The sequence below is a fragment of the Miniopterus natalensis genome, chromosome 1 (genome assembly GCF_054644295.1).
Source record: "Miniopterus natalensis isolate mMinNat1 chromosome 1, mMinNat1.hap1, whole genome shotgun sequence".
Lineage (NCBI taxonomy): Eukaryota > Metazoa > Chordata > Mammalia > Chiroptera > Miniopteridae > Miniopterus > Miniopterus natalensis.
The window spans coordinates 123,670,451-123,697,475 of NC_142081.1; the positions used below are offsets into that span (position 1 = coordinate 123,670,451).

The following is a 27,025-nucleotide window of genomic DNA, read 5'->3' on the forward strand; positions in this document are numbered from 1 at the left end:
CTTTCCTTGCTCAGAATCTTAAAAGAAAGCTCATGCCACCCGATATCTATGGGTGGAGAACTTCACAGAAAGACTGATATTACCAGGGGAATAAAAAAAAAGGAAAGAAAAGCTGAAGTCATTTTTCTTTGCCGTATTTATTTTTGCCTATTCTATGGTAAATGAACTTTTGTCTAGTTGCTTGTGGACAACGGCTGAATTGTCTGCTGCTTTTACCTGATTCTTATAGACAGAAAAAGAAAATGCCCAAAGTAAGGCTCCTTTCGTCTGCCATAGTTACTGATGTTTTTGATTCCAGGAACATTCAGGACAGATCGCTCCTCAAAGTGTACAACAAGGATCCGGCACATGCGTTCAATCACACACCCAAAACTGTGAACGGTGACATCAGGGTAAGTGTTCCTGTTCTATTTTTAATTTTATTTGGTGTGTTAAACCATCTCTTCTTCTGGTCTGTGCTCCTTGATGAAATCACACCCCACCACCAGGTTTTGGGTGTTCTCACCACTCAGCTCTTCTGATGACTCATTTGTTTCTTGGTGGAGAAAGATGAGCTGGTCATTTGGGGCAAAAGGAATGAAATCGGGCCTCACACAGCTTCCTTCATCTCCAGCATGGACTTTAGTTATGTCCTCGCTCCAAGGGGATCCTGAAAAATCTTTACATAAATGGGCTCTTGGTCCATAGTACATTAACTTACTCAGAGTACCTCTTACTACTTTTTCTCCAGTTAAAACAAAAGTAGCACAACAAACAGCAATGAAAAAATAAATAAATAATTGCATGTAAAGTCTATTAATGTTCTTACATCAACTATTCCAAGTCTTTGTACTCCAGATTATTCACCTTCTAATTCAGAACTATTTGCTGTTGTAGTGTATAAAAATATTATCAAATCTTATCTGAATTGTGTTGAGGGCGTAGTACAAAAATCTGCATGATTCAGAAGCTAAAATTCTCTCAATTTAGATCATCTCAGATTATCCAAACATTCAAAGCACACAGAGATATCTTGGAGAGAAAAAGAGCAGAGAAACTGAAAAGGCTGATTTTCAAACCACATTAATGCAGGTCCACTAGAAAGGAATTGTGTTTCTAACAATAGTGCTACATCCCTCTGAAGGAAAATGGGAGGAAAAAAGAAAGATTAACTTCTCCAACTGTACCTCCCCGCCCCTACACTCAAATTTAGAAGATGCTGTGCTATTTTATATCTTCTCTTCTGAGGATTCGCACTCTGCTGGATGCTGGACTTTAACTAGAAAATAAGTAAATGAATTGGTTTTATTGCCAAAGAAACCAGGTACCGTCTGTCCTAGAGCTGGGACAGTAGGGTGCCCGAGGTGAAGCCATCTCCCCTTCCTGACAGTCTTACTTGTTTTCTGCTGCTTCCCTGAGAGTTATCACACATTGAGTTGCTTAAAACAACACAGATTTATTATTTTACGAATCTATAGGTCAGACATCCAGTATGGTGGACTAAAATCTAGGGGCCATCAGCAGGATGTTGGCTTTCCTTTCCTTTATTTCCTCAGCTTTTAGGGGCCTCCCACATGCCTCAGCTTGCAGCCCCCTTTCCCCATCGGCAAGCCCAACGAAATAACATCTCTCTGGCCCTGCTACCATCATCACATCTCTAACCCTGGACACTTGTGGTTGCATCAGGCCTACCTGATACTCCAGAATAGTCTCCCTAAAATAGTCTCCCTTATTTTAAAGTCAGATGAATAGCAGCCTTAATCCCCCTTTCCCACATAGTCACGGTCCAGGGCTTAGGATGTAGGCGTCATTGTTTTCTCTACCGAGCAGGGTATGCGAGTTTAGGACCAAGAGGCTAGGAGGTCTAACGGAAAGTTCTGAAAGGATTTTTATGTAATTCTGGCCTGGAATATGAGTGATGACATTATGGGGTCAGAGCCTACACTCTTGGAGGAAGGAGCCTCTAACATACTCAACTGCTGTGTTTTTTATGTCCGAAATGATGTGTGATTGGAAGTGAAAGCTGTGTGGCTACTTCAGACAATCTAGGATTTTGAGGGTTGTTTTTACCAGTCAGGAAGCGTGGACTGAAGACTGCGAAAACCCTTTGCCTTTTATTACTTCGTCATTCTCTTTCTTGATGACATTTTTAAGAATCTTCGCTCCCTTGGAAATCTTTGTGTTTGATATGTCTGGCCTTTGAACTGGAGTTTCATGGTGCTCAGAGTTCTGTTTCCATTACACAGAGCCCACACAGGGGTCCCAGAATCGCCTCTGAAAATCTTGTTTATGGCTGGGGAGGACACTTGTTTTAACGTAAGCAGATGTGGTACCTACATAAGGGGCCAGCAGTGAGCGGGGAGAGAACCAAATATTAACCATATGGACAAAGCCTATTAGAATTCAGAACTTTTGCTGTGGATTTTGATGAAGTCGTTCTGTTTTTACTTTTAGACACGACCCTAGCAATCACTTTCTGAGTTGCCCACAGCCTACTTGAGACAGCAATTTTGTGTGTGAGTAAACTAACTGTTGTCCCCAGCTGAGGAGACAACAAATGTTCACCATCCAACCCACTGAAAAGCGTTTAGGTTTCAGTGAAGATGACTTAGAAATGAGAAACAGATCGCAGTTTAAAACCCAACGAGGTGTGATTGTGCCTGCAGTTTGTAACGGGGCCTCATCACAGATTCCAGAAATTAAAAGGAATGGAATTCCTTCGGCCTCACCTTTTGGCTCTAGAGGTTGGAACTCTCTCACCCTCCTGATGAATGTAGCTGCCTTTCCATTAAAGGAAAGAAAGCTTTGTTGAGCCCTGTCTGGAGCGCAGCTGCAGAACCCCATTGTCCATGAGAACAGAGCAAGGATGAATTGCTGTAGACTAAACTGAGCTGCACGGTGGGTTGAGGGGAGCTTCATTCTCCCGTATGTTTGCAACGTGCACATGGCCATGGAGGAATTTGATAACTGCTCTCAGGCATCAGCGACACAGCCCTGCGTGGCCTGTCATTCACCTTCCAGAGGCAGCCTCCCAGAGGCCGCCTGGGACAGACCTCCAGCGGCCCACTTATTACCAATACACATGCTTATCACGAAAAGCATTGGGAGGACCACGCAGAGACACAACAACAGCAATGCCAGAACTTGGCAGTGGTCTCTGAAACTTCCCTTACACATTGAATTGAATATCTTGCCTGTGAAAGGAAGGCTGTAAGACTCTGAATCTAACACAGTCAGTTCTCCAGAGCAGGGCTAGGATGGTAGCAGTGTTACTCAGCAAGCACCTTAAAGTATTAGCTCTGAGGTTATGAGCATACACGGAATATATGCTTGGTGAGGAAGACAAGTCTAGTTTTTTATTCAGTACCAACTGAGCATTTTTGAGGCTAGTCTGTTTAATGAGACTTGTGGTTCTCTGCTGGAACTGAGCTCACCCGTCTCCTGATTTTTTCCGTTGCTTGGCTTTTGTTTTGTTACATTAGATAGTAACTTTGATAACTCAGTTCCCATGGTACTGTACTTGCCATGTGGAACAGGCCTTTTTGCGAAAAATTATATGTGTACTCACAGGTCTGTAACTCACAAACGTACAACTCGAAGATGAGCCGTTCCATTCGGTGGCTCTCGGTGGGTACCACCACTGACTTCCTGCCCACCAAACTCAGTGGCTTTTTCACAGTTTTCGGGCTTTTCCACTTTCTCATGTAACTTGATAATACTTCCCAACATTCTCTGCTCCTATCACTCACTTCTCTCCCTCTTGTATGTCTTTAATTTTTACTTGTGTGTAGATAGTTTCCAGATTTGCATTTAGAACGCAATCCCCAGTATTGGCCCCACATCTTAAATTACTTCCTAATACCCGATTCAGCCCCCACCTCCCAGACCTCTTCTATTTGCGCCCTGCATTTGACACCGACGGGCACTCTCCTTAGAAACCTTGGCTTCCATTACACTGCCATTTCTAAATCCCTGCCTACATTCAGACACACTCTTTTACCCACTGACTCCCTCGTGCCCTCTGTGGTCTTCAATGTGTTCAGGTGGACTTCACCAGTTTGTGTGTATGTGTGGTTTTTAATTTGCTTTTTAAAAATCTGCTCCTTTTCGCTTGTGATTTTTATCTTACTACCGATTTAATCATTATGTCAGTGTGGATGATCCTTGAAACTATATCCCTAGCTCTGCCGTTTCTTAAGAGTTCAAGACCCAAATGTTCAGCTTCCCAATGGTTGTCTCTACATGGATAGTCTTCCAGTGTTTCCAGTGTATCCTATTGAAGACAAAAAAAACAACAAACCATAATATTTTCTTTTTTTCTTCCTGTTTCTCTGTCTTGGTGAGTGTTGATGATGATGATGTGTGTGTATGTGTATGTGTTTGTGTGTTTTGAGAGGTGAGGAGAAGAGATTTAAAAGTTGAGTGATGAGTGAGTCTTCAGTTGCCTAACTCCTGTTTCTCAGCACATCCCACAGTCACTGGAACCACTCACAGATGACCCTTCTGCCATTGCCTGCACCGCTACTCTTACAACAGCTAACATATTTGAGCATTTACTAACCACTTTTCTGGGTAATTTTATTTAATCTTCAAGACAACATTTTGAGGCAGGTATTGCATCATATTTATAACTCAGGAAACAGTTGCTTAGGTATGTTAAGAAATTTGCCCAAGACCACACAGCTAGAGCATGGTGGAGCCGAGATATGAACCCAGGCATCTGGGCTCCACATTCCAGGCCGTTAGCAACACTGCTGTCCTGCTGTAGCTGCAGCCTTTGACCAGTCTCCCCAACTCTTCTTACTCCACTCTAACAACTGCTTCCCAAGTCCTCTCCCTAAGCCCAACTTCCCATGTGCAAAGAATAGCACAGGCCAATGGTCAGTATCATCTCTGCCCCCAACACCCAACAAAGCTGCTTCACAGTTCTTGCTACAATATATGAAATGCACTCTCCCCCCTCACTTATCTGCCTTGCAAAATTCCATCCAACATGCTACAGGACAATTGCCTGATTCTACTGATAAATTGCTGGCATGAAAAAAGGGTGGGAGGGGACACTCTTATGTGTCTAGGTCTCTCCTATACTATAACACCAAATGCCATGGGTGTACTAGATTTGAATACTCGTTAGAGTAAACCAACTGTAAAAGATATCTTAGAAACTCTTTGGAAAATTTGAACATGTTTTGGGAATCAGATGATATTAAGGGATAACTGATGATTCTGTTGGATATAATTATGGCTTGGTGGTTGTATTTTTAAAAATGAGATATACTAAAGGATTTACAGGTCAAATAGCACAATTAATGGCTCAGTTTGCCTTAAAATACTCCAGAAAAGCAAAATTAAAAAGTGGAAATATGTGAAACAAAATTGGTAAAATGTTGAAAAATGTCAAAGCTGGATGATGGTAGTCTGTTATATTATTTTCTCTACTTTTTATGGTTGAAAATGCCTATAATAAAATGTAAAAAAATAAGCACATGCTTTTAGAGGCCAAATCAAAGACTGCTTACTCCACGAAGCTTTTCCTGATGCTCTGCCAGAATTAATCTTTCTTTTGGGGGCACATTTTGCACATACTCTTGGTGTTATAATCATTTAAATGCATGTTCATCTCACCCCTAAGACTGTAAGTTCTCCTAAGACACAAACTTTCTCATGTTCATTTTTGAATCCCTTCAAGAGCCAGTTGCAGTGTCTTACGAGTGGAGAGTGTAAACTCTTGTTAAACACGATGCACTGAGTAGTGTAATGGTAGTGCTACAAATGCTGTATTATTCATTTTCTGTCATTAATGACAACCCACTGTTAAAATATCTCCCTGTCCTCATCACCAGAAATAGTTGTGCTTCTCCTGGTTTATTTTTATCATATGGACACCCTGAATTCTCTAAGTGATCATTTTCCCTCTTTGTGCTGCTACTCTAAAGCTTAGAATTAAATTTGTGGCCCACCCACAACAAGTGTACAAGCACTCGGCAGTGTGTATTTTGTGTGTTGGCTTTGTTCCTGGCCTCTCTTTTTAATTTTCCTCCTCTCATGATCTTTTTGTCCTACGTTCCACTTTGAAGTTTTTTGGCAAAATTGTAATAATTTATATGAACTCTATTAAATTTCTGTGGAATCAGGATATAAGTAATATTCATTCTATACTATCGATTTTCTGGGTTTTGGATAGTAGACTTTTTTGTGTTAAATACTTTACCTATTATTTAAATTAGTCAACAGCTCTGCAAAGTAGGTATTCTGACTCCATGTTACTGATGATACAACTGAGGCAATGATGTCTCTCCCAGGCCCACGCAACTGGTAAATGTCAGATGTCAGATTTGAATCCAGTTCTTTCTGACTCTGGATTCAGCCCACAGTCTCCCTTCCTTGGTATTTCCATGTGAGTTTTGCATGTTTTGAAATGATGCTCTTAGTAAGATTTTAGAACATATTTAGAAATATTCTTTTAAAATATTTGTTTCACTTCTTAATTCTTTTATGGTTTCCTTTTATTTTTTACTTTGTTTCGTTCTGTTCTCTTCCGATAAGGTTAAAAAAAATATCCCACAAAAAAAAAAAAAAAAAAAAAAAAAGAAAAGAAAGAAAATCAAAGACATAGAAAAGAAGAAGTATGTGCCCATTTCCTCCTGCAATAGAACTCATTTTTGTCCACAAGCCACTGTTCCAGTTGAGAAGGGTTTGGGACTTGGGGAGAACAGTGGTGAATGAGAGAATCTTACAGAAATGGAAGAGAAGAGAATCCCATAGAAATGGAAGTTTCAGAAACACTCTTAACTAATTTGCATTCATTCAAGGTCCTCCTTGACCCAACCATCACAGCATTCCCTTCACTCATACAGTGACAGTGGTATTCGTAACTGACATTCATAATACACTCTGGGCAGGGTACTATGCCGAGAATTTTGCTCATTTGATTTTCAAAACAACCCAGTGTGAAAGGAATTCTTATTATCCCCCCGTTTCAGATGTGGAAGCTGAGGATCAGGGCGGTTAGGGAACTTCCTCAAAGCCACACAGCTTCTCAGAAGTGGAGCTGGATTCAGAGCCAGGCAGGTCAACTCCAGAACTGGCCTTATTAACAACTCCAGTGGTCACTGCTGTCTTCAGCAGCAGCATCTGTGTGCCACCCATTTTTGAAGACCTAACTTGAAAGCCACTGGCATCATCTAACCTCCCTTTACCCCTCTCTTCTCCAAGCCTCGCTCTCCACTGTTTCTTCTCTGACTTCCACAGACCTTCACCTGTCTGCCCCCTCTCATAGCACATTCGCCTTTTCCTGCGTGCATTGTTGATATTGATGCACACATCTTAAGTTCTTTTCTAAATTCTAAGCTTCTTAGGGGAAAGTCCCTGTGTTTCCCTTGGACGATGTCCTGCTTTGAGAAAATTCTCATTAAATGTCTGGGTGAAAGGGGGCCTCACTTCACATTTCCTATCACAAACTTCCAGTTAATGCCTTCTTTCCTAAGATCAGTACAATAATGGAAACGTCTGAGGTTTACAACATATTCTCTAGTTTATCTCAGGAGTAGTTCCTGACCAAAATGAGAAATACGAATGCCTATCTAGTCTAACAAAATTTCCTATCAATATAATTTTATAGCAGTGAATAGCCCTAAGTTTAAGATGAGAACAACAGATTTGTCAGATTAAATTAAGTGATTGTCAGAAATGCACACATATCTGCATTTTATTTTCAGGAGTTAAGTTCCCTTCTAGTAGAAAGTAAACAAATCTCCAGATAGAAAATTAAATAAGACAGATCTTGTCTCACTGTATTTATAACTCAGTAGGACAAATCTTGCCTCTACTTTGGGTAGTCAGTATTTTAAATACCTCCAAACTTATAAAGTATAAGTGATTATTTCAGAACAGTTAATCTGACTCCTTTGTTGTGAAGTTTCACTGATTCACTCACCCAACCACAATGCATCAAACCACTTCTGTGGTTCAGGCTTTTGTGCAAGATTCTGAAGATACACAATTGACCCTTGAACGACACAGGTTTGAACTGTGTGGGTCTACTTATATGCAAAATTTTTTTTTCATTTACAGTGCAGTATCATAAATGTATTTTCTCTTTTTTTTTTTTAGATATATCTTTATTGATTTCAGAGAGAGGAAGGGAGAGGGAGAGAGAGATAGAAACACCAATGATGAGAGTCATTGATCTGCTGCCTCCTGCACGCCCCCTACTGGGGATCGAGCCCACAACCTGGGCATGTGCCCTGACCAGGAATCAAACCTCCATCTCCTGGATCGTAGGTGGATGCTGGCCAGACTATTTTCTCTTCTTGATGGCTTTTTAAAATTTTTTTAATTAAATTTATTGGGGTGACATTGGTTAATAAAACTATGTAGGTCTCAAGTGTACAGTTCTGTTATGCATCATCTGTATATTTTGTTGTGTGTTTACCACCCACAGTCAAGTCTCCTTCCATCACCATAAATTTGACCCCCTTTCCTACCCTCTTACACCCTTTTCCCTCTGGTAACCACCATACTGTTGCCTGTGTCTATGAGTTTTTGTCTGTCTGTCTTGTTTGTTCATTCGTTGTTTTCAGTTTTATATCTCACATATGAGTGAAATAATATGGTTCTGGACATTTTCCATCTGACTTATTTCGCTTAGCATGATAGTCTCAAGATCAATCCATGTTGTCACAAATGGGAGTTGCTCACCTTTTCTTATGGCTGAGTAGTATTCCATTGTACAGAGGAGCCAAAAACACACAATGGAGAAAAGAAAGCCTCTTCAATAAGTGGTGCTGGGACATTGGAAAGCTACATGCAGAGGATGAAATGACTGCTATTTGTCACCGTACACAAAAATTAACTCAACGTAGATCAAAGACCTAAATATAAGATCTGAAACAATAAACTACATAGAAGAAAACATAGGTACTAAACTTATGGACCTTGCTCTTAGAGAAGATTTTATGAACTTGAATCCAAAGGCAAGGGAAGTACAGTAAAGGCAAAAATACATGAATAGGATTATATCAAACCAATGGCTTAATATTTTTTTTCTCTAGCTTACTTTCCTGTAAGGATATAGTATATGACGCCTATACATAATATGTGTTAATCGGCTATTTATATCATCAGTAAGGCTTCCAGTCAACAGTTAGGCTGGTAGTAGTTAAGTTTTGGGGAAGTTAAAAGTAAACATGGGTTTTTGACTGTGCAGAGGGTCGGAGCCCCTACCCCCAACATTGTTCAAGAGTCAGCTGTAGTAGTGACCAAGTATGGTAACTCCCCTCACAAATCTTACAATGTAATAGAAGATCAAAAGGTCAGTAATCAGCAATGATACAGACATCTCTAATTTTCGCAATGCTTCCAGGCTATGTGAAATCCTTGCCTTTACTCTGCTATTTGCTTGAGTTAACACCACAGATCATGCTCGCTTATGCATGGTGGGTGGGTGTAATTACATCCCCTTTCTGTCAGGCACAAAGATTTCTATTGCAATGGTGAGGAATTACTCTTATTGAGACAATTAGCTAGGCAAACCCATTTTGAGGTGGCGAAGATCCAGGACAAGGTAGCTATTCCTCCCTGGCTACTTGCAGTTACACTTTATTTTATTTTGAAGAAGCAAGAAAGGGTAATATATGCGCATCTGATAGGCAGCTTCCAAGTGATACAAATCTCATCTCTCCTGCTGTGTGGCTGCTTGCTTTTCCGTCCACTTATTTTTCCTTTTTGTCATTGAGAGGTTATGACAACACGAGCCATATTGTATTTATAAACATCACGTGTTTCCTCGATATGGCTTCAGTTTCTGCCAGACGGGACACATGGCAGAAACATTTCTCGTCAGCTCAGCATTGGTTTTACTTATGCCGATTTCCGGGACAGGAAAAATGCCTTCCTACTCAGATTTAACTTTCATAGAGTAGAAACAAAACCTCTGAATGCCCGTGAAATAGTTTTAACAAGGGTGGATACTGCTCCTTTAAACCACATATTTTGACTAAAAGCTTCCTTCTGTAAAAAAAGAAAAAAAAAGAAAAAGAAAACCTCAAGCCTTGCATTCAGTCACCATAAAGACAGGCAGCGCTGGAAGCATTCGGGAGATGGGTGGTTTCAAGGTCTCTGCAAGTCTAGAAAGTTTCTTCTAGGAGGGAAAGGTTCACAGAAGATGTAAGGTAAGAACTGTGCTTTTATAACAAAATAGAATTTGCAGAAATGTTTGTCGTGCTGTGGCACGTTTCCTTGAGTTGAGTCAGGTCTTCTGTGTTCAAGTTGATTCAATGAGGAATTGGAATTTTAGGTTTTTATTTTTACTGCTTAGAAGGGCACTTCTTTGTTTTGGACATTAGTCTTTTTAAAAAAAAAAAAAAAAAATCCACTTAAATTGCATTGGGCTGTCTTCAGTCTGTGAGTCTTGTGATCCAGTTTCTGTTGAAGCTTATGATTTAGAAAAGATGAAACTGTCAACCTTGTTTGCTAGTACAGATCTCATCCAGTTATGTGTTTTGTGATAGTTTCCAGTGTTTTCACAAAGGTGCTCACTCGCATTTAGTTTCTGAGGCAAATGTAGAGAATTTGAAGGTGTGGCACAAATGGGGGGTGGAGGTTAGTGTGTGTCCTTTAACAGTCTTAGGGAAAATTTCTTGTTCTCTCCTTGTGAAAAACACTTTAAATTTTAAAATAAAAATGGCTCTTTTATTGTGATTTTGACATTTTTAAAAGAAATATCAATTTAAGCTTTACGAATAACATTAAAACCTTCTACAGTTTTAATATAACATATATTGTAACACAGAGATATTTCTATCAGGTTTAACGATTGAAAAAAGTCTTTGGCAGAAATTATATTTACTTGAGAATAACTATTCTGTCTTAGTCTTGCACTAATTCAGTCACAATGTTTTGCATTTATTTCTTTTAAAGGAGTTTAATAAGAACAATGCCATATTAAATCAATCTGTTTCCTTTTCAAGGTACATGTGCGCATGGATCTGCTTATCCATAACTCCGTGCATCTTTATCCCAGTTTAGAGATGAGTCCATATGCATGAGAAGTTGTTTTCCAATGTGGTCTAAATAATATGTGTTATTTTATGCAGTCATCGTAATAATCTTTTGGTGTAGATGCTATCATACCCACCTTAAGATTGGAAAACCAAGGCTAAGAGAGATAAATAACATGATCACACACTAGTGAGTAGTAAAGTTTGATTCAAACCCCAGCTGACTGTCTCTGCAGGTTTTGTTTTAGAGCCTACAATGCACAGCTCAGAGCTCCAAGTCGCAGTCAGGTACAGATAACTCAGCTTGAAAGTAATGATTATAAATAAATAAGTCATGTTCAATTGTCTTCAAGATAAATTATTTTGTACAATTTGGGGTTTTTTTTTAGATCTGTAGCATCCAAGACCTAGTATCAGACTGGTTGTTATTCAGGGACCTGGTTACAACTTAGAGTGAAATGAAAACAGTGAACATCAGATGGTGTGGGATAGCAAACAGCGCCATGGATAAAGGACTGTTTCCTCCTTACCGCTCCCCTCTTTGCTTCATGTGCTGTGCATTCATAAAACTTTTTCATGGGACGGGACAGGGAGCTGATTCCTGAGCTTGATTTGGAAGTGAGGAAGTGTCTTTGAATGGAGACTGCCTACATGTGCCTGCCTGCTGTCCTTTCAGGCTTCTAAAGCAAGGTGGACGGGAAGAGTGTTAAAGAACATTGAAGGTGGGGGGCTCTGGAGTCAGGACAGCTAGCTGAGCCATCTCAGAGGCAGGGACTTTTGCTTTTCTCATCTCCTCCTGAAGACTGAGACATACACTCAGCTGCAAAAGTCTCCTTCTCCTGGTGACTTGTGCTGTGAAGTAATGCCTGCCAGCAGCATCCACAGGGGATACAGCTGCTCATCACAGCACTGCACTCGGGCTTCAGGATCTAAGCAGCTTGCTTCCAACCTGACTTCTGCATAAAACCTGGGGCTGACTAAGCAACCAACACAATTGGAAGTAGACTGGAACAGGACCAGTTCCTCCTACTTCAGCAGCTACTGGGGTGAGCTCCTGAGAGCTCTGTGCCTTACTACAAAGTTCTGAAAAGGTTTATGCCAGACCCTCAGCTTTTTGATATCCAAGCCACCTGCCTTTTCTTGGCTCTTATAAATATAGATGTTAGCAGAAATTGCCTTCGATTGTGATCATGTGTCCTGGTATTTTCAGGTTGCATCCCTTGTATATACACATTGTTTTCTTCCTGGGGTTTTGTTTTAGTCTCCCCTGGGGGTCCCCATCAGGGCAGTTTGGACTATAGGAGTTTTTTTCATATTATATCAGCACAGGCTCCCTTGGGTCCAAGATCTTACCCTGCAGAGGGCTTCCAGGTGACCATTCTTTTCTTCATGTTTTTCTAAAATTCCTCAGGTGAGCTTGTTACTTTTATGTAAATTAGGGGGAAAACACACATTCATTTTTTAAAAATATATATTTTTATTAATTTCAGAGAGAGGGAGGGGGAGAGATAGGAACACCAATGATGAGAGTCATTGATCTGCTGCCTCCTGCACGCCCCCTGCTGGGAATCAAGCCCACAACCTGGGCATGTGCCCTGACCCAGAATTGAACCTCAGTCTCCTAGATCATGGGTCAGTGTTCAACCACTGGGCAACATCAGCCAGGCCACATTCATTTTTTGAAGGGGAAAAGAAATGTTTTTAAGATATATATTGCCTGGCGGTAAACCCTGCTTTTTTCCCATGGGATTGAGACCCCTTTGCTTGCATGTAATTTGCAGATGTGACATTGTCTGCTCCTGAAGAATTGGAGCTGGCTACTGTAGGTTTGTGACTAGGAAATGCACCTGACCTGTGGCATCGGCGCTCCCTCAGAGACAGGCCTGGCTTATTCGGAATCAGGATTTTAGAGGTGAAAGAAGGTCTTATGCATCATCTCTTATAACCCTTTAACCACCAGTTGTGACTCAGGGGCCTAGCATGGTTGATGTAACTTGGTTAAGACTACAAAATAAGGAAATGACAAAAATAGGGCTGGAGCCCAGACCCACCAGCCCCTCATATCAGCCTTTTGTCCATTTCCAGGGCTCCCCTGTTTTTTTCCTCACCCTCTCAAGGTTAGTTTTCTTGACTAATTTAGGCAGACGCTGTACGTTTGATCTTTCAGCCATCCACTGTCGAGTACAGCCAGCTTTCACTTACCGTCAGATAGCAGCACAGCACTGTTGTATGGCCAGAGCTCATTCATTAGAAATGCATGGGCCTCGACCAAAAATAAATGGATTTTTGAACTAACCAGATTTATATCATTCAATATTTTATTGAAGGAGAGCAAGCCATCAAGTCAACTGAAAAACAGCAGCTGCTTCAAATTATGAGATACTTTGAATAAAACAACATTGGCATAAAAGGGTTGTATAGTGTTATAGTGTTATTTTCAAAAGTCAGCTTCTTTTGCTAAGGCAAATAGCTCCTACAATAACTCTATCTGCAACTTTTATGTATTACTATTCAAACTACTTTCAAAACTGTTTTTCACTTGGAGCCGGTGGTTTTAAGTGACACAGAGAAACAGGTTTTTATATTTTAAGAATTATATAGTGATATTTTAATGAGTATTGGAAAGATAAGTAGTGTCAAAACTTGAAAGTTAATGAATATTATTGCTTTGTCGCACTAAGTAAAATAAGTGACCATTTAAAATTGACTTAAAGCATAATAGTACACTTGGTGTGAACGTCCGGCAGAAATAGAGACAATATCTTATTATTGAGTGAAGTGTAGAAACCCAGGCTTTCTGACACAGCCCAAGTTGTATGTTCATAGAGGGGCAGAGTAAAACATCATTAAAGATCATACCACTGAAGCCCAGCCAGGTGTGGCTCAGCGGTTGAGCATCGACCTAGGATCCAGGCGATCGGGGTTCGATTCCCGGTCAGGGCACATGCCCGGGTTGCGGGCTCGATCCCCAGTCGGGGGCGTGCAGGAGGCAGCCGGTCAGTGACTCTCTCATCATTGATGTTTCTATCTCTCTCTCCCTCTCCCTTCCTCTCTCTGAAATCAATAAAGATATGTTTTTTTAAAAAAGAAGAAAAAAAAAAGATCATACCGCTGAAAAAATGAATCATCTTGATGTCAGGGTCAAATTGAATCCTTGCTTAAGTGTTCTCAAGACCTGCATTGTCTTGGTATTTGGCACAAAAGAGGAGCTGTTCACTCAGTCACTTTTGTGCAGATTTATTTATTTAAGGCCTCTCCTGATAAAAAGTGTGACTGCCAGTGTGTCATTTAAGCTGGAGGATGCTCCTCCTTGTTGAGGAAGCACTAGCATACTCCCTATTCCTGAAACACACAAAATATGTTTCACTCGGTTGATTGACTCATGTGCCTGATTTTTTTCTTTGGATTTTTTTCTTTCCCTGTGAAATCAAAGGCCATGCTTTCCCTTGTTCCGATTTAACTCTGAACCTGTTCCTTTTCATTTGCCCTTGACATTGTAGGAAGAGCTGCCAAAGAAAAACCCTAACAACAATAAGAAAATCGTAACCATATCAGTGACGAGGTAATTCAGAAATAGCAGGGACCTGACCTGCGGGGCTGCAGCTCCGGTGCATGTTTTTTCTGAAACATGCCTCTGGAGTGTGAGGTGTCACAGCCGGGCTCTGAGAGCTGCACGAGGCTGAGTGTCTAGGCCATTCTTTGTGCTCACTGCTAAGGAGGAAGGCGGCTCAATAGAACATTCAGTAGATGCTTGACCCATAACTTTAGGGACTGAGGGAACATTCTAGATGCATATCCACAAAGGGGATGCCATTTTTGCTTGCTTTAAAAGCAAATCTAAATATATATTTCCTAGCAGCTGTCTCACTGCAAAAACAAAACAAAACAAAAAAATCTGCTCTGCTGCAGCGCAAATCACTCACTAGCTATCTCCAGGGTTCAGATCTTAATGCTGTAGAAATTTGCTGCCGATTTTACTGTATATATTTAGACCAAGGAGACTATTAGCTTGAGATCTGGGAGAACCTCTGCATTCTCATGAAAATGAGAAATGTGCCACTATTGGCACCTAAGGCTATAATTATGTTAATCTGACCATTTTAAGGCTGAAATATGTTGTTTTAAAATGTGTCTGTATTTTTATTACTTGTAACAATGACCTGAAGAAATTTAGTGAAATGCTAATAAGTTTCTATTCAGTATCACTTTGTGACTACAGCATAGCAATGAGTCAGAGGTGGTATTTTGATATTTTTAATTTTGGCATAGAATTTTGATCTATAGAATTATCCTCATATACATAGCACATCTTAATATAAAAACTACCAGAGCATATTTTCATGTTTTAAAGTAGATACAGTGAACATATGTGCAAGTCCGTCTTGGCATACATGTTCAATAACAAACATTTCTTCATTTCCATTAAATCACTACACTTTGCTATACACCTGTGCTCCCATCCCTCCAAAACACACACACACACACCAAAAAAAAACACAAAAAAACCCCAAGAAATTATTTTTTGAACAATACTACAATTAAATGTTTTTCTATCCTGAACTATAAGGCACACATATAACTGTTTTTAATACAAATATGGGACAACACTAGAATGGACAATATAGTTGAAATTCTGAGAGCATAAAAAAACTTGTCTTTAGCTAATTGGTTTTGCCTCTCCCTCACCAACCAGAACTTTTATTCTGTCCACAGGCAAGCGATGACACAGATTCTCTTCTCATTCCCGAAGACAGGTTCTCCCAGGCAATAAGTTGGGAAGGGAAAGAGATGTGGGTAATTGCCCATCATAATTTTTATAAATAATCACTATTAGAGCTTACTTATCATACGAGCATAGAGTGGATGGGAAGTCTTTTATCCAACCTGAGCTGGGTTCAGAGTTACCAGTTCATGTGGGAGTGGGAAAGGGTAAAAGCACCTTCCTGAATATGAGTCCATGGCATAGGATTGGGCTTTTTTCTCAAGGATGATGCTTTGGAGTCCGCCACAGCACGGCACTCCCGTGCTGGCTGTATTCGCACGAGCTCTTGTATCTCAAAAAGAGAGTGTGCCGTCCCCTGTATCCTGTGACTATATTAAAGTGGGTATTGTCCATTCTTTCCTTTTTGCTCTCACAGTCCATTGAACGAGCCCATGAATGTTTGTCGGTGATTTTAATAATAACACATGTTGATCACACTTTTCTGCGGTGATTTTAACAATAACACATGTTGATCACACACAAGTCCTATAAGAATAAGTTCGCTCGTGTGATGTCCACGGCACCAGGAGGGTAAGGACAGAAGGTATTGCTGAACCAGCTTAGCAGCAGCACCAGAGCCTCCATAAAGTTCAGTGGTTGGACCACAGTCACAGCAGAAGACCGTGGCCAAGGAGGTCCTTGGGGGAGAACCCAAACCTTGTCATGTGTAATCTAGCCCTCATCCCACCACACCCTTCCTTGGGCATCAAGGTGGAGAGGAGTACTGATGGGAGAGGATGACTGGACCCTTTTAAAAACTTGGAAACCGATCTATAGACCTCAGGACGTTGAAGGGGAACTTGAGAGTTGAGCGTCATTGGAATCAAGCCATCGTCTTCTGGCCTTAATTTTAAGAAACTCCCTTTGTCTGTTTATTGACCCCTATCTTCCTGTCCTCTCCTGGAGAAACTCTGCCTCAATGTTCCTTTTCAAAGAGGGGAAGAAAAGTAAGAGAAAGGTTAATATAAAGAAGAAGAAAAAACATTGGAAGTTGGATTGGGCAGTGGGGGGAAGATATGCTACTTTGGGGTCAGTCAGGAGCTTGTTTCTCTTTGCAGTGAGTTGAAAGCTCTTGTTACTGATCATGAACTTCCAAAGGCGCTTCCCAGATTCCAAAGCATTTCTTCACATGCCTCCCCTCCTATGTGGCAGGGGATTTGCCCCTGTCCGGGCAGTGTTTGGGGAGAGCAACCAGACCACGTCTGCCCCCTTGCTTCATGTGGGCATGTTGTTATATGGAGTGTGACTTTCCTGCATGGAGTCACTGGACCGGCAGCTATCTTGTTTTTTCTCATGAGCGCCTCAGTTTCAGGAGTGCTCAAAGGCCTGGCAGTTTGTCTTTGGGACCCTGGGAAGCCGATCTTGTCTCTTGAGGAGGAGACTCCTGACAGCATTGCAACCTGTGGGAAGCAGTGACTGGCTGAGAATGGCTGGGCTGCCCAGCTGTCTGCCCAGCACAGCATGGCACAGCAGGGCGGCCCAGAAGCTTGCCTCACCAGGCCTGGAGGAGGCATGACTCCCAGACTGGCTGTGTTTGAGGCTGTTATTTATCCAAATAAGGAGAAACAGTGGTTTTGCTGACCAGCTCAGATTTCCAAGCCATGTCCGCTGGCTGGCTGGCTGGCTGGCTGACTTGATATTTGAACTGAAAACACAAAGGTATTCCTTTGAAATGGAGCATTCTTGTGGGGCTCATGGGTATCCTGGAGACATCGTTTGGAAGGCAGTTTCTCCCCACATTTGTAGATAACAGTAATATGGTCTGGTCTACTTTACTCTTTTCTTGTACCTCTTGCAACATTCAATACAGATGACTTTACTTTGTTCAGGTATTTCTGGACCTGATTTTAGACGGAAATAATACCGATCTTAGTGATCGCTGAACCATTGCCTTCCTTTGAAGAGTGTTCAGGGAAGATCAGGCCTCTGCCCTGACCTCTTAACGCTAGAGTGCAGGGTTGTTCTGGCTGTTCATGGATCCCTGCCCTGGTCTTTGACTTTGGGTAAGACACTTGAAGTTTCTGGGCCCCTGTTTCTTTTCTCTTTTTTTTAATCCTCACTTGAGGATATGTTTTTATTGATTTTAGAGAGACAGGAAGGGAAAGAGAGAGAGAAATACTGATGTGAGAGAGAAACATCGATCGGTTGCCTCCCATACGTGCCCCGACCTGGGATGGAACCAGCAACCTAGGTATGTACCCTGACCAGGAATCAAACCCGCAACCTTTTTGGTGTACAGGATGACGCTCCAACCAACTGAGCCACCTGGCCAGGGCTAGGTCCCAGTTTTTTTATCTGTAAAGTGGGGATTATAACGTTTATCTGATGGGAATGAGCTGGGAATTAAATGAGGGAATTCTGGAGAGCATTTGGTAAACAAAAAGTTTCCAATAATATGAGTTTCCTTTCCCTATATCCATCTTCTCCTAGCAGATATAGTGGAAAATATTTACAGATAAAGAAATTCTAGATTACTTGTGATTGCCACCCAAAGTTTAATAAGGTTTGCTTTCTGAAATAGGATTTAACCAAGCCCACAGTTGAATAGAGATTTTTTTTTTTTTTTAATATATCTTTATTGATTTCAGAGAGAGGAAAGGAGAGGGAGAGAGAGAGATAGAAACATCAATGATGAGAGAGTCATTGATCTGCTGCAGCCCACAACCCGGGCATGTGCCCTGACCGGGAATCGAACCCTGATCGCCTGGATCCTAGATCAACGCTTAACCGCTGAGCCACACCCGGCCGGGCTGAATAGAGATCTTGATGTGAGCTTCCCACCTCCCTGTAGTTCCTAGAGAAGTGGTTCTCAAAGAGTGGTCCCCGAACCAGCAGGTTAGCAGCACCGGGGAATTTGTTAAAAATAGAGATTCTCAGGCCCCACCCAGACCTGCTAAGTCAGACACTGTGGAAGTGGAGCCCATAATCTGTGTTTTAGCAAACCCTCCAGGTGATTCTGATATACGCTGAAGTTGGAGAACCATTGTCCTAGAGTAACTTGCTTGTTGGGTCAGAAGTCAACTCATCTCCCCAGGATACTTGGCACCCCCAACCTCTTGTCTCTGACCATGCCTTCCTTCCTGCCTTGAATACCTAAGAAAGGAAACTCTTTCTTACCCACTGAAATTCTGCTCATTATTTATGGACTCACTTAAACCTCTACCTCTTCAGAGAAGTGCTCCTCAACTCTCCTAGCCAGAAGAATGTAGATCCCAAGAGTGTTTGCACTCATTTGATAATTGCCAGTTATTCTCGCTTTGTCTTATTTTGAATATTCATGTATATGCCTCATTTTTTATCTACTAGATGTAAGTTCTTCAAAGGTATGAATTAAGTCTTATAGATCTTTTTTTCATCAGCAGCCTTAATCTTGGGCTACTCAATAAATATTTTCACAGACTTCAGCCAAACTCAAGCAAAACAGATGGAGTTTCAAGGGTATATTCATTTAATTTATAAACATGGAACCCTTTAAATTCTTTCATAACTAGTGAGAACTGGGAAAGTTCATGAGCCTATATAGTTATATAACAAATGACATCTATTCCCAGTCTTACACGAGAGACTTTTCCCAGTTCACTAATTTAGTATACCCGAGATACTCATGGAACTTTTGGCTTTGAAAGTTGCTGCTAAGAAGAGAGCAAGTGGCTCTTCTGAACCCAGGAAGAGTTGGCACAAGGACTGTTTGGATCTGGATTTCCATCATTGTTTTTTCATGTTGATTTTGAGGGGAAATTGAACTTGGTGGGTTTGTTGAGTTATTGCCCTTCAGTGCTGTCCTCCAGGGCTCTTCCCTCACATAACCCTTTCTTTTTTTTGACAGATTGGCTAATATTGTTCAGCCAAGGATCAAAATAATGGCACAACTGAAAAACCTTTCATCAGAAGCCATCCATAAAATTCCCTTTAAAATGGGCTCTTCTGACAGAGCTCACAGAGTGTTGTGTGTTTGTTCTATTATTTGGTAATGGGACCAGCACATATTCCATTCAATATAAAAACGGAGCAGAATGCCGGGAATGGCGTGATTCTGGCAGAAGGGCCACTGTTATAACCCAGGTCCACAGAGTTGGTTTCAGAAAAGCTGTACTTTTCTGAAAGGAGGAGGAGACATGCAGGGAAGACAGAAGCCCTCCTGAAGGGTTAGGCCTCCCTGGGACACTTAGTGTTAAGAAGCTGAGGCTGCTTGAAGCATGAGAAAGGGTTTGACGAGAGGAACCCACAGAAGTCTTGAGATTTGAGTAGCTACATTGTGAGAGGACAGTGACAGGCCAAGAATAAAGAACCATTTGTTCTCCAACTTGGCATCTACCATTCATCAATTTGTTTACCACTATTTTCTCTGAAAAAAATCTCTGAAAAACAGCCTCTGAAAAAAATCTATTTTTTTTTAAGCTGCAGCTGTAGAGCATAAAATTCTATTTATTGCTAAAGTTTAGATATATTGAAGATGTGCTATATCATCAAACTGACATATATTTTTTTTATTCTTCCATTGTGGTGATTATCCTAAGGCTATGTAATGTTGTATCAGCTTTTTTCATTTGCAACATAATTAACTTGATCCAGTTTCCCTAGTGAAAGGTAAGAGGGACAAAGGGCACAGTGACAGGAGTGGATGCCTCTGTTAGTGATTCAGCATCTCTGACAGGTGTGGTCCCAGGAGTGTCCGCCAGTAGCAGGATTGGGGTCATAATGGCAACAGTATTAATCACATGAGGCCAAGATATTTTATCCCATAGGTAATTTGATGTCTGTGACTAACAAAAACACCTATGTGTAGATATACATATATACACATGTATGTATATACATACTTACGCACATATCACTAGTGATGAAATGATATCTAAATAGTCATAATTACTGATACATAACATGTAAGCATAATATATATTAACGTGTATACTAATTAAATAGAATGTATAATTAATATAACTAATTTTGAGGCAAGAAGATAAAACCTACCAGTAAGTCAAGAGAGTACCTGGGTGATGGGATCCTAAGCCCACTGATATGCCCCAGTTATTCTTTCCTTTGCAGTGAAAACCTCAGCCTGTGAGAGAAAGCAAATGAGGTAATTCTCCAACAGAGTTTGCCATACTGCACACAGAAGGTTAAAACTCAAACAAACCCTCAGTAATCCCAGTAGGGAAGGCCTTGGGAACATGATTTGTCCCAGAGCAGCTCCCAGTGTCCTGGAGGACACATGATGTCACACTTAAGCAGCGGACGAAGCAGTGGCTCAGTGGCCGGGCTGAAGATGGGCATTCTTGCTGCTTCACTCCGCAGGAGCAATGGGAAGTTGAGTAGGGTTCTCAACTCCTTATATGTCCATTTATAGGGCCTTGGTAATACCTAACCTGTGTATTTCTGAGGCCATGAAATGAAATCACAATTGAAAGCACTGTGTAAGCTGCAAAGTGCTGGATGATTATCATGCGTGGTGTGTGTGTGTGTGTGTGTGTGTGTGTGTGTGTGTGTGTGACCAAGTAAATCCTTTGTAGAATAGGAAATGTTATAAATAAATAAAGCAATATATTATATATTGCAGAATGTATGTTGACAAGTTAAATAGGAGTTTAAAGAACTGTCATAAAAAGAAAAATACAGTCTAAGGAACTGAAACTTATATTTGGGTGGCAGAGATGACTTACTACTAGCAACACGTCTGGAAACACCAAAAGGGATTCCTGTATATAAAAGAACAGTGTCAGTCCAGGAAACGGGTGATGTGCGGAGATGGAGATAACTAAGGAGAAGCAGTTATTTGCACCATCTGTTGCAAGTGATAGAAAGAAGGTATCATTTTACAAACTGTAACTATTTTAGGTACAAAAGGAGGTTGTCCTTGGCCTGAATAATACAGGAGTATCCCAACAAAGATTGAGTATCAGTGAGAGAAGAACATTTTTCTTTTATCTGTCCTGCAGCTCGACACACTTACTGATTGTGGCTTGGAAGTTGACTGATTTATTTAACATTACTCCTTTACTCTGTTCCGGACTGAAGTCTTGAATCACCACTGGGCACAATGCTAAGGCAGCCAGGTTTGGTACTGGAGGGCTCAGCAGAGTTTCCTGTGTCAAAATATTTGCAGAAATGCGTTTATCTTAAATATAGCCATAAGCTAACTACTGACGGGGCCATTTCTTTCCTGAGAATTAAATAATTTTGATAACAGTCTGTCTCATATGTGGGAGACATTCCATTATGATCAAATGAAATATTAAAAGGTTCACTAAGACCTCACAAATGATCATCTTTCCAATTATAAGAGCGTAAGCAAGATGAATTTGACTTTTCTTTTTTTAACACCACAATCACTTCCCTTCACAATATGGTCTTCATGTTGATAAGCACATTTTAGATTTTCCTTTGACATATGTAACTTTGTTAAAGCCAGTAAAGAAATGAACAAGAAAAGGGAAATAGGAATAAATGTCTCAAGACTCTTGGCCTTTCCAGAGCGTAAAAAATATTTCCTGTTGAGGTAATGCCGAATTCACTAGCCTGTCCCTTCTTAATAGTTACTCAGAAGAAGTACATTGCTTCCACTTTGCTCGGGTGCCAGGCAGTCAGTGAAAGGAAGACAGAGGGTGAAAGCAGGACCCTGCCCCCGCTGGGAAACAAACGCAGCAGCATCCCCAGGAGGGCCCTGCTGGAGAGGGGCTGGTGAAGTAAGGAAACCAGAGTGGGGGGTGTTAGCGGTTGGATGATGGTGACTTAGCCTGAAAGGCCCCTTCTCTGGAGAGCGCAAGCCACTGGGGTGGAATCAAGCCCTGTGTGGCACCAAGATGCTATTTAGGAAATCAGTTTGCCTGGTTCCTCGGGCAGCACTTAGGACCCTGAGCTCCTCCTCTTTCTCTGGGGTGAGCTGCGTGCTTCTTACGAGAGAGCATTTAACTCATCCTAATTTACCTCAGGCTGGGCGAGCTTGCAAGCTCCTGACCGTGAATTACTGCTCTGCTCGGACCGAGCCACGTGTGTGCCCTGCAGACGGCGCCCTGAGCGTTGTGAAAGTGAAAGGAGATTGTTGGGAACCTGGAAGGAAGGCAGAGACGGGAGAGGTGAACCGGACAGTCCCTCAAGCGCACCCACCGACGTGCGTGGCAACGGGGTCAATCAAGAAGCCACCTGTCTCTAAAAGAGCCCTCACACGGACCGATGTGCTGAGCGTGGCATCATTCACTTAACCGAACAGCAGCGAGCTGAGCGCTTCTGTTTCCTGGGGAGGGGGCCGGGACCCCTACTATTCGCACGTGTTCCCTCTTACAAGCAGCCCTGCACACACAGGCGGTGGGGAAATTAGGACAAGAGCCCTGATGGCCAGGAGGTCTTCTGCCAAAAACAGACTCTTTAGGGATGGGATGGGGTGGAATTGTGGCTTCATCAGACAAGGGACAGCAGCCCCTGCCTCCCCTTCCTGGAAAGCTCACGTCGGACTGAGGAAACCAAACCTGCAGATGTAGACCAGATGCGTCGGGGGCTGATCGCGGGCACTTCCCACTCTGGCGAGGAATAACAAACTCCTGCTGATTAGATTAAAAATCAAAACAAGGCTTTTCACATTCCTTCTCCTCTTTTCCGACCTCTTAGGTGGCATCTGTTACAACCGCTTCATCCAAATATTGTTTCTAATGAGACATCTTAGGAGGGTGGCGATGTCATGTGCTCCGTTTTCTCCCTCTCTAATAACCACAGAGCGTCTCGATGGCAGTAAACAGTTTTTTAAGAAAGCCTCCAGTGCTGACTGAAAATGAACTTGAGAGATGTCATGGAATTCTTTTGGTCAGCAAGAACAACCTCTAAAAGCCTTAAAACGTTCGAAAAATGTGCAGGCTGCCCAGAGTGTGGTCATGGGGTGTGGCCTGAGGCCGGGGGAGCTTCCAGCCCAGCATGCTGAGCGACTTTTCCTCTGGATTCCCACTTGGATAGCTTTGCCTGCCCCTCAGTCCCTGAGGGCCCAGAGTGTGCAGGTGACTAACAGGGCCTACCTGTGAGCTAAGGAAATGCCTTCTTCCTCCCTCATCTTTCGTTAGCAATGTGTTAATACCTGTCCTCCGCTGAGCACTGCACAAGCCACTTCTTGTTGGGAACACAGGCCCCTGGGCCCGTTCACCTGGAAGAGAACAGCTGCCTCGATTGCGCTGCCCACGGAGGCCTCTGAAGACGACCCTGGCCTCCTCCGTCCCGTGGAGGGTGGGGCCGAAAGGCCCTGGTTTCCTTTCTCCAGGCCCCTCTTTGCTTAAGCGTTGGCTGGCCCCGTCCATCGTTTCCTCTCCTCTCAGGTAGGTTTTTCAGAATGATTTCAGTTGCCTGCCTGGCACCGCGTAGGGCTGATTAATGGCTGCTACCCAAAGTTCAGCTTAGTGAACCAGGCTGGTTAATGAACAGACAGACAGACTCCTCCCTCATGTTTTCCCTCCGGTGTTATAAACCAGGGGAATTGGCTCACGTTTCCTTCCGTTGCCAATCCAGAGACTTCAAAAGTCTGGCAGCAGGACAGGTGTGGGTGCCGGTCTATCTAGGTTTCCCGAGCAGCACCCTCCCTCCGCAGAGCACTGACCTGAGAGCTGGTCCCGAGGGTAATTAGCATGTTGGGGTTTCTGGTGGTTTCTGTTGGTGGTGGCTGGTTGTTTGCTGGTTTTAATGAACATGTTTGCTTTAGGAAATGCATTCTGTAATGTTTCCTTCATTGTTAACCCACTTACCTGGGCCTCTCAGGAGTTCGCTTGCTGGTGTGTGTTTTCCATGTAAGCAGTTGTTCAAGGGCTGAGTCACCGGGCCGTAGCCTGTGGTTGGACGTGGGCTGAGGTTATTTAGTGACTAATTTCCAAGGGGAGGAGAAACTGGCTTATCATGGGGAGGGTGACTTTTTATCCATGCCTGCAGCAGCTTCTTTCAGAAGACTGCGTAGAACGAGATGGTCTTTACTGGTTACAAACAGCCCAGCCGGCATCTGTGTGTCCTTCGTGGTTTCTCCTCTGAAGAGAAAACTCTAACATGTCCAACTGTGGGACTGAGGATTTAGATGAAGCCGGCAAACAAAGGAGTCGTGTACTTGGGAGCTGAGCCCGTGTGATTTCTCACGGCGTTAGTTGTACAGGTGATTGTTTTAAGAAAAAGTAAGTGGCTTTAATTCTTCGTCGGTGAAAGTCTCATAAGAATCCTCTTCGGCTGTGTCCAGTTACTTCATTGTGTAGTCTGACTGAGCGGGTTGTTTGTAAATTCTATACTTGAAAGGGCGGGGTTTGAAATGAAATAAAATGTACATCATATTCTCTTTCTGCAATCAATATATGTATTTAAATTCTCCACAAAAAGGCATGATTACATGAGACAGTTCCCAAAACGATTTGAAATAAACATTTTTTAGGCTAGATTTTTTTTTCCCCCCCAGAAATAATTTAAAGATGTTTCCTCCTCTTATCCTACATTCAAGAAATTTCTCAATGAGTAATATTTGATTTAACTTACAGTGTTTGGGGCAAATAAAATTTGGATATATGTTAAGTGTTCTCACTCAAACTTTAGGCAATTCATTTGATACTGCCCCAGATTTTTTTCTGGTCTTTAGGAAGTTCTGCGCAAACAGGGTATTGAGCTGGGAGCTGTGGTCAGGAACAGCAGCCTCAGCTGGGGCCCTGGTGCTGGGCTCTGGAAGAAACTATGCTGTTTACAAGAACTGGAAGGACTCAACCCAGAGACAGCAGTGGTTTGGGCAGTAATAGAAAGAGGGAGAGACAATGCCCGATGCAGTAGATGATGATGGAGAACCGCCTTGTCATACATTGCTAATATGCAGAGAAGTGAACATTTTCTTTGTCTGGGCTGAGGTGCAGGCAAAGGAATAGCTGTGTTGTATTCTGGTAAGGTGTTAAAAGAACCTTTGCTTTTGTGCGTAGGTCATCTCTTTCCCTATGTAAAATGAAATTCTTTAAAGCTCACATAAAGGCGTTACTATTGAAGTCTTGTGGGGCAGAAGTGTCAATAACATATCCAGATATGTTTAACTTACTAAGAGAAGTGCGATGATAGAGTAGTTTAGTGACATCAGAGAGGTTGGTGGGAAAACAAGGGGTTCAGGTAAATTAAGGTGCATAGCAATTGTGTCTGTATGTGTGAGTTTTGCTTATTTATTTTACCTTTAAAGTTTATTATGATTTTCTCCTAAAAGGACTGACTTTGAGTACTAGTGCCAGAAAACCCAGTATGTATTTAATTCCATTTCTTTATTCATTCACCAAAAATACAGTTGAAAAATAAAACAAGCCCTAGCCGGTTTGGCTCAGTCGTTAGAGTGTGGGCCTGCGGACTGAAAGGTCCTGGGTTTGATTCTGGTCAAGGGCATAAAGGTGAGTTGCAGGCTTGATTCCAGGCCCCGGTCGAGGTGCGTGCGGGAGGCAACCAATTGATGTGTCTCTCTCACATCAATGCTTTTCTCTTTCTCTCTCTCTTCCTCTCCCCCTTCCACTCTCTCTGAAAAAGCAATAGAAAAAATATCCTCAGGTGAGGATCAAATTTAAAAAACACACAAACTGTGTACATGCCTGATTCTACGAAGAGATATCCAAGGAAAGAACACGAGCACAAAAGGCTTGGATTTTTTAAAACTGTGAATTATAGAATCTTAATCATCATCCCATTTCAGTCAGTCAGACAGTGAGTATCTCCTGGAGTAAATAAAGTCCTCTTTTTATGAGAATAGCAAATAGTCTCTATGGGTGACTTGAAAAAGATTCTCTCTTCCCATCTCTCCATCCATAACCTCCGCCTCATCCTAAGAGTCAGTTGCCTTTGGTCGATCGATATCCTTTAGTGTATGAACTCAAGTTGTCCAGTTTTAAGGGTTCATTCTAGTTGTAGGTTTAAAACATTTCCCACTACATAATGGGAACATCATGTCATTCTCTCCTTGGCCTCCATGTAGAGCCAAGGATGAAATTATCAGGGTTATTTTTTAGAACTCAGTCTTGGAAAGTCAGTCATAGCTTGGCAAACCAACATAAGAATTCTGCCAAAGGCTTTCGACCTCTAAGTCTCTCGTGCTGATGGAGACATTCAATAGATCGCCTCTTCTGCCACAGCCGAGTGCCGTGTTCACCTCCACTGTGCATAACTCAGGTGGACAGCGATTTTTTTTCCATTGGCCCTGTTGGGTGATGGCAAGGTTATTTTAAAGTAGACAAGGCGGGGGTGGCACACAGCGTTACCATCAGGTACATGAGACTGATTGCTTGTGGCCAGGATCCATCCTCATTGACCGAGGTTCTGTTCT

At 42.1% G+C, this 27,025-nt stretch overlaps 1 protein-coding gene across 4 annotated transcripts in view; it reads left to right on the plus strand.

Annotated features, from left to right (window-relative positions):
• Positions 1-27,025, plus strand: part of KIAA1217 (KIAA1217 ortholog) — a 288,923-nt gene that overhangs the window by 194,214 nt on the left and 67,684 nt on the right. For all 4 annotated transcript variants that reach the window (XM_087825511.1, XM_087825514.1, XM_016224710.2 and 1 more), the window contains exon 5: positions 299-392. In XM_087825511.1, coding sequence (XP_087681637.1) covers positions 299-392 — 94 coding nt within the window. The remainder of the gene's footprint in view (positions 1-298; positions 393-27,025) is intronic.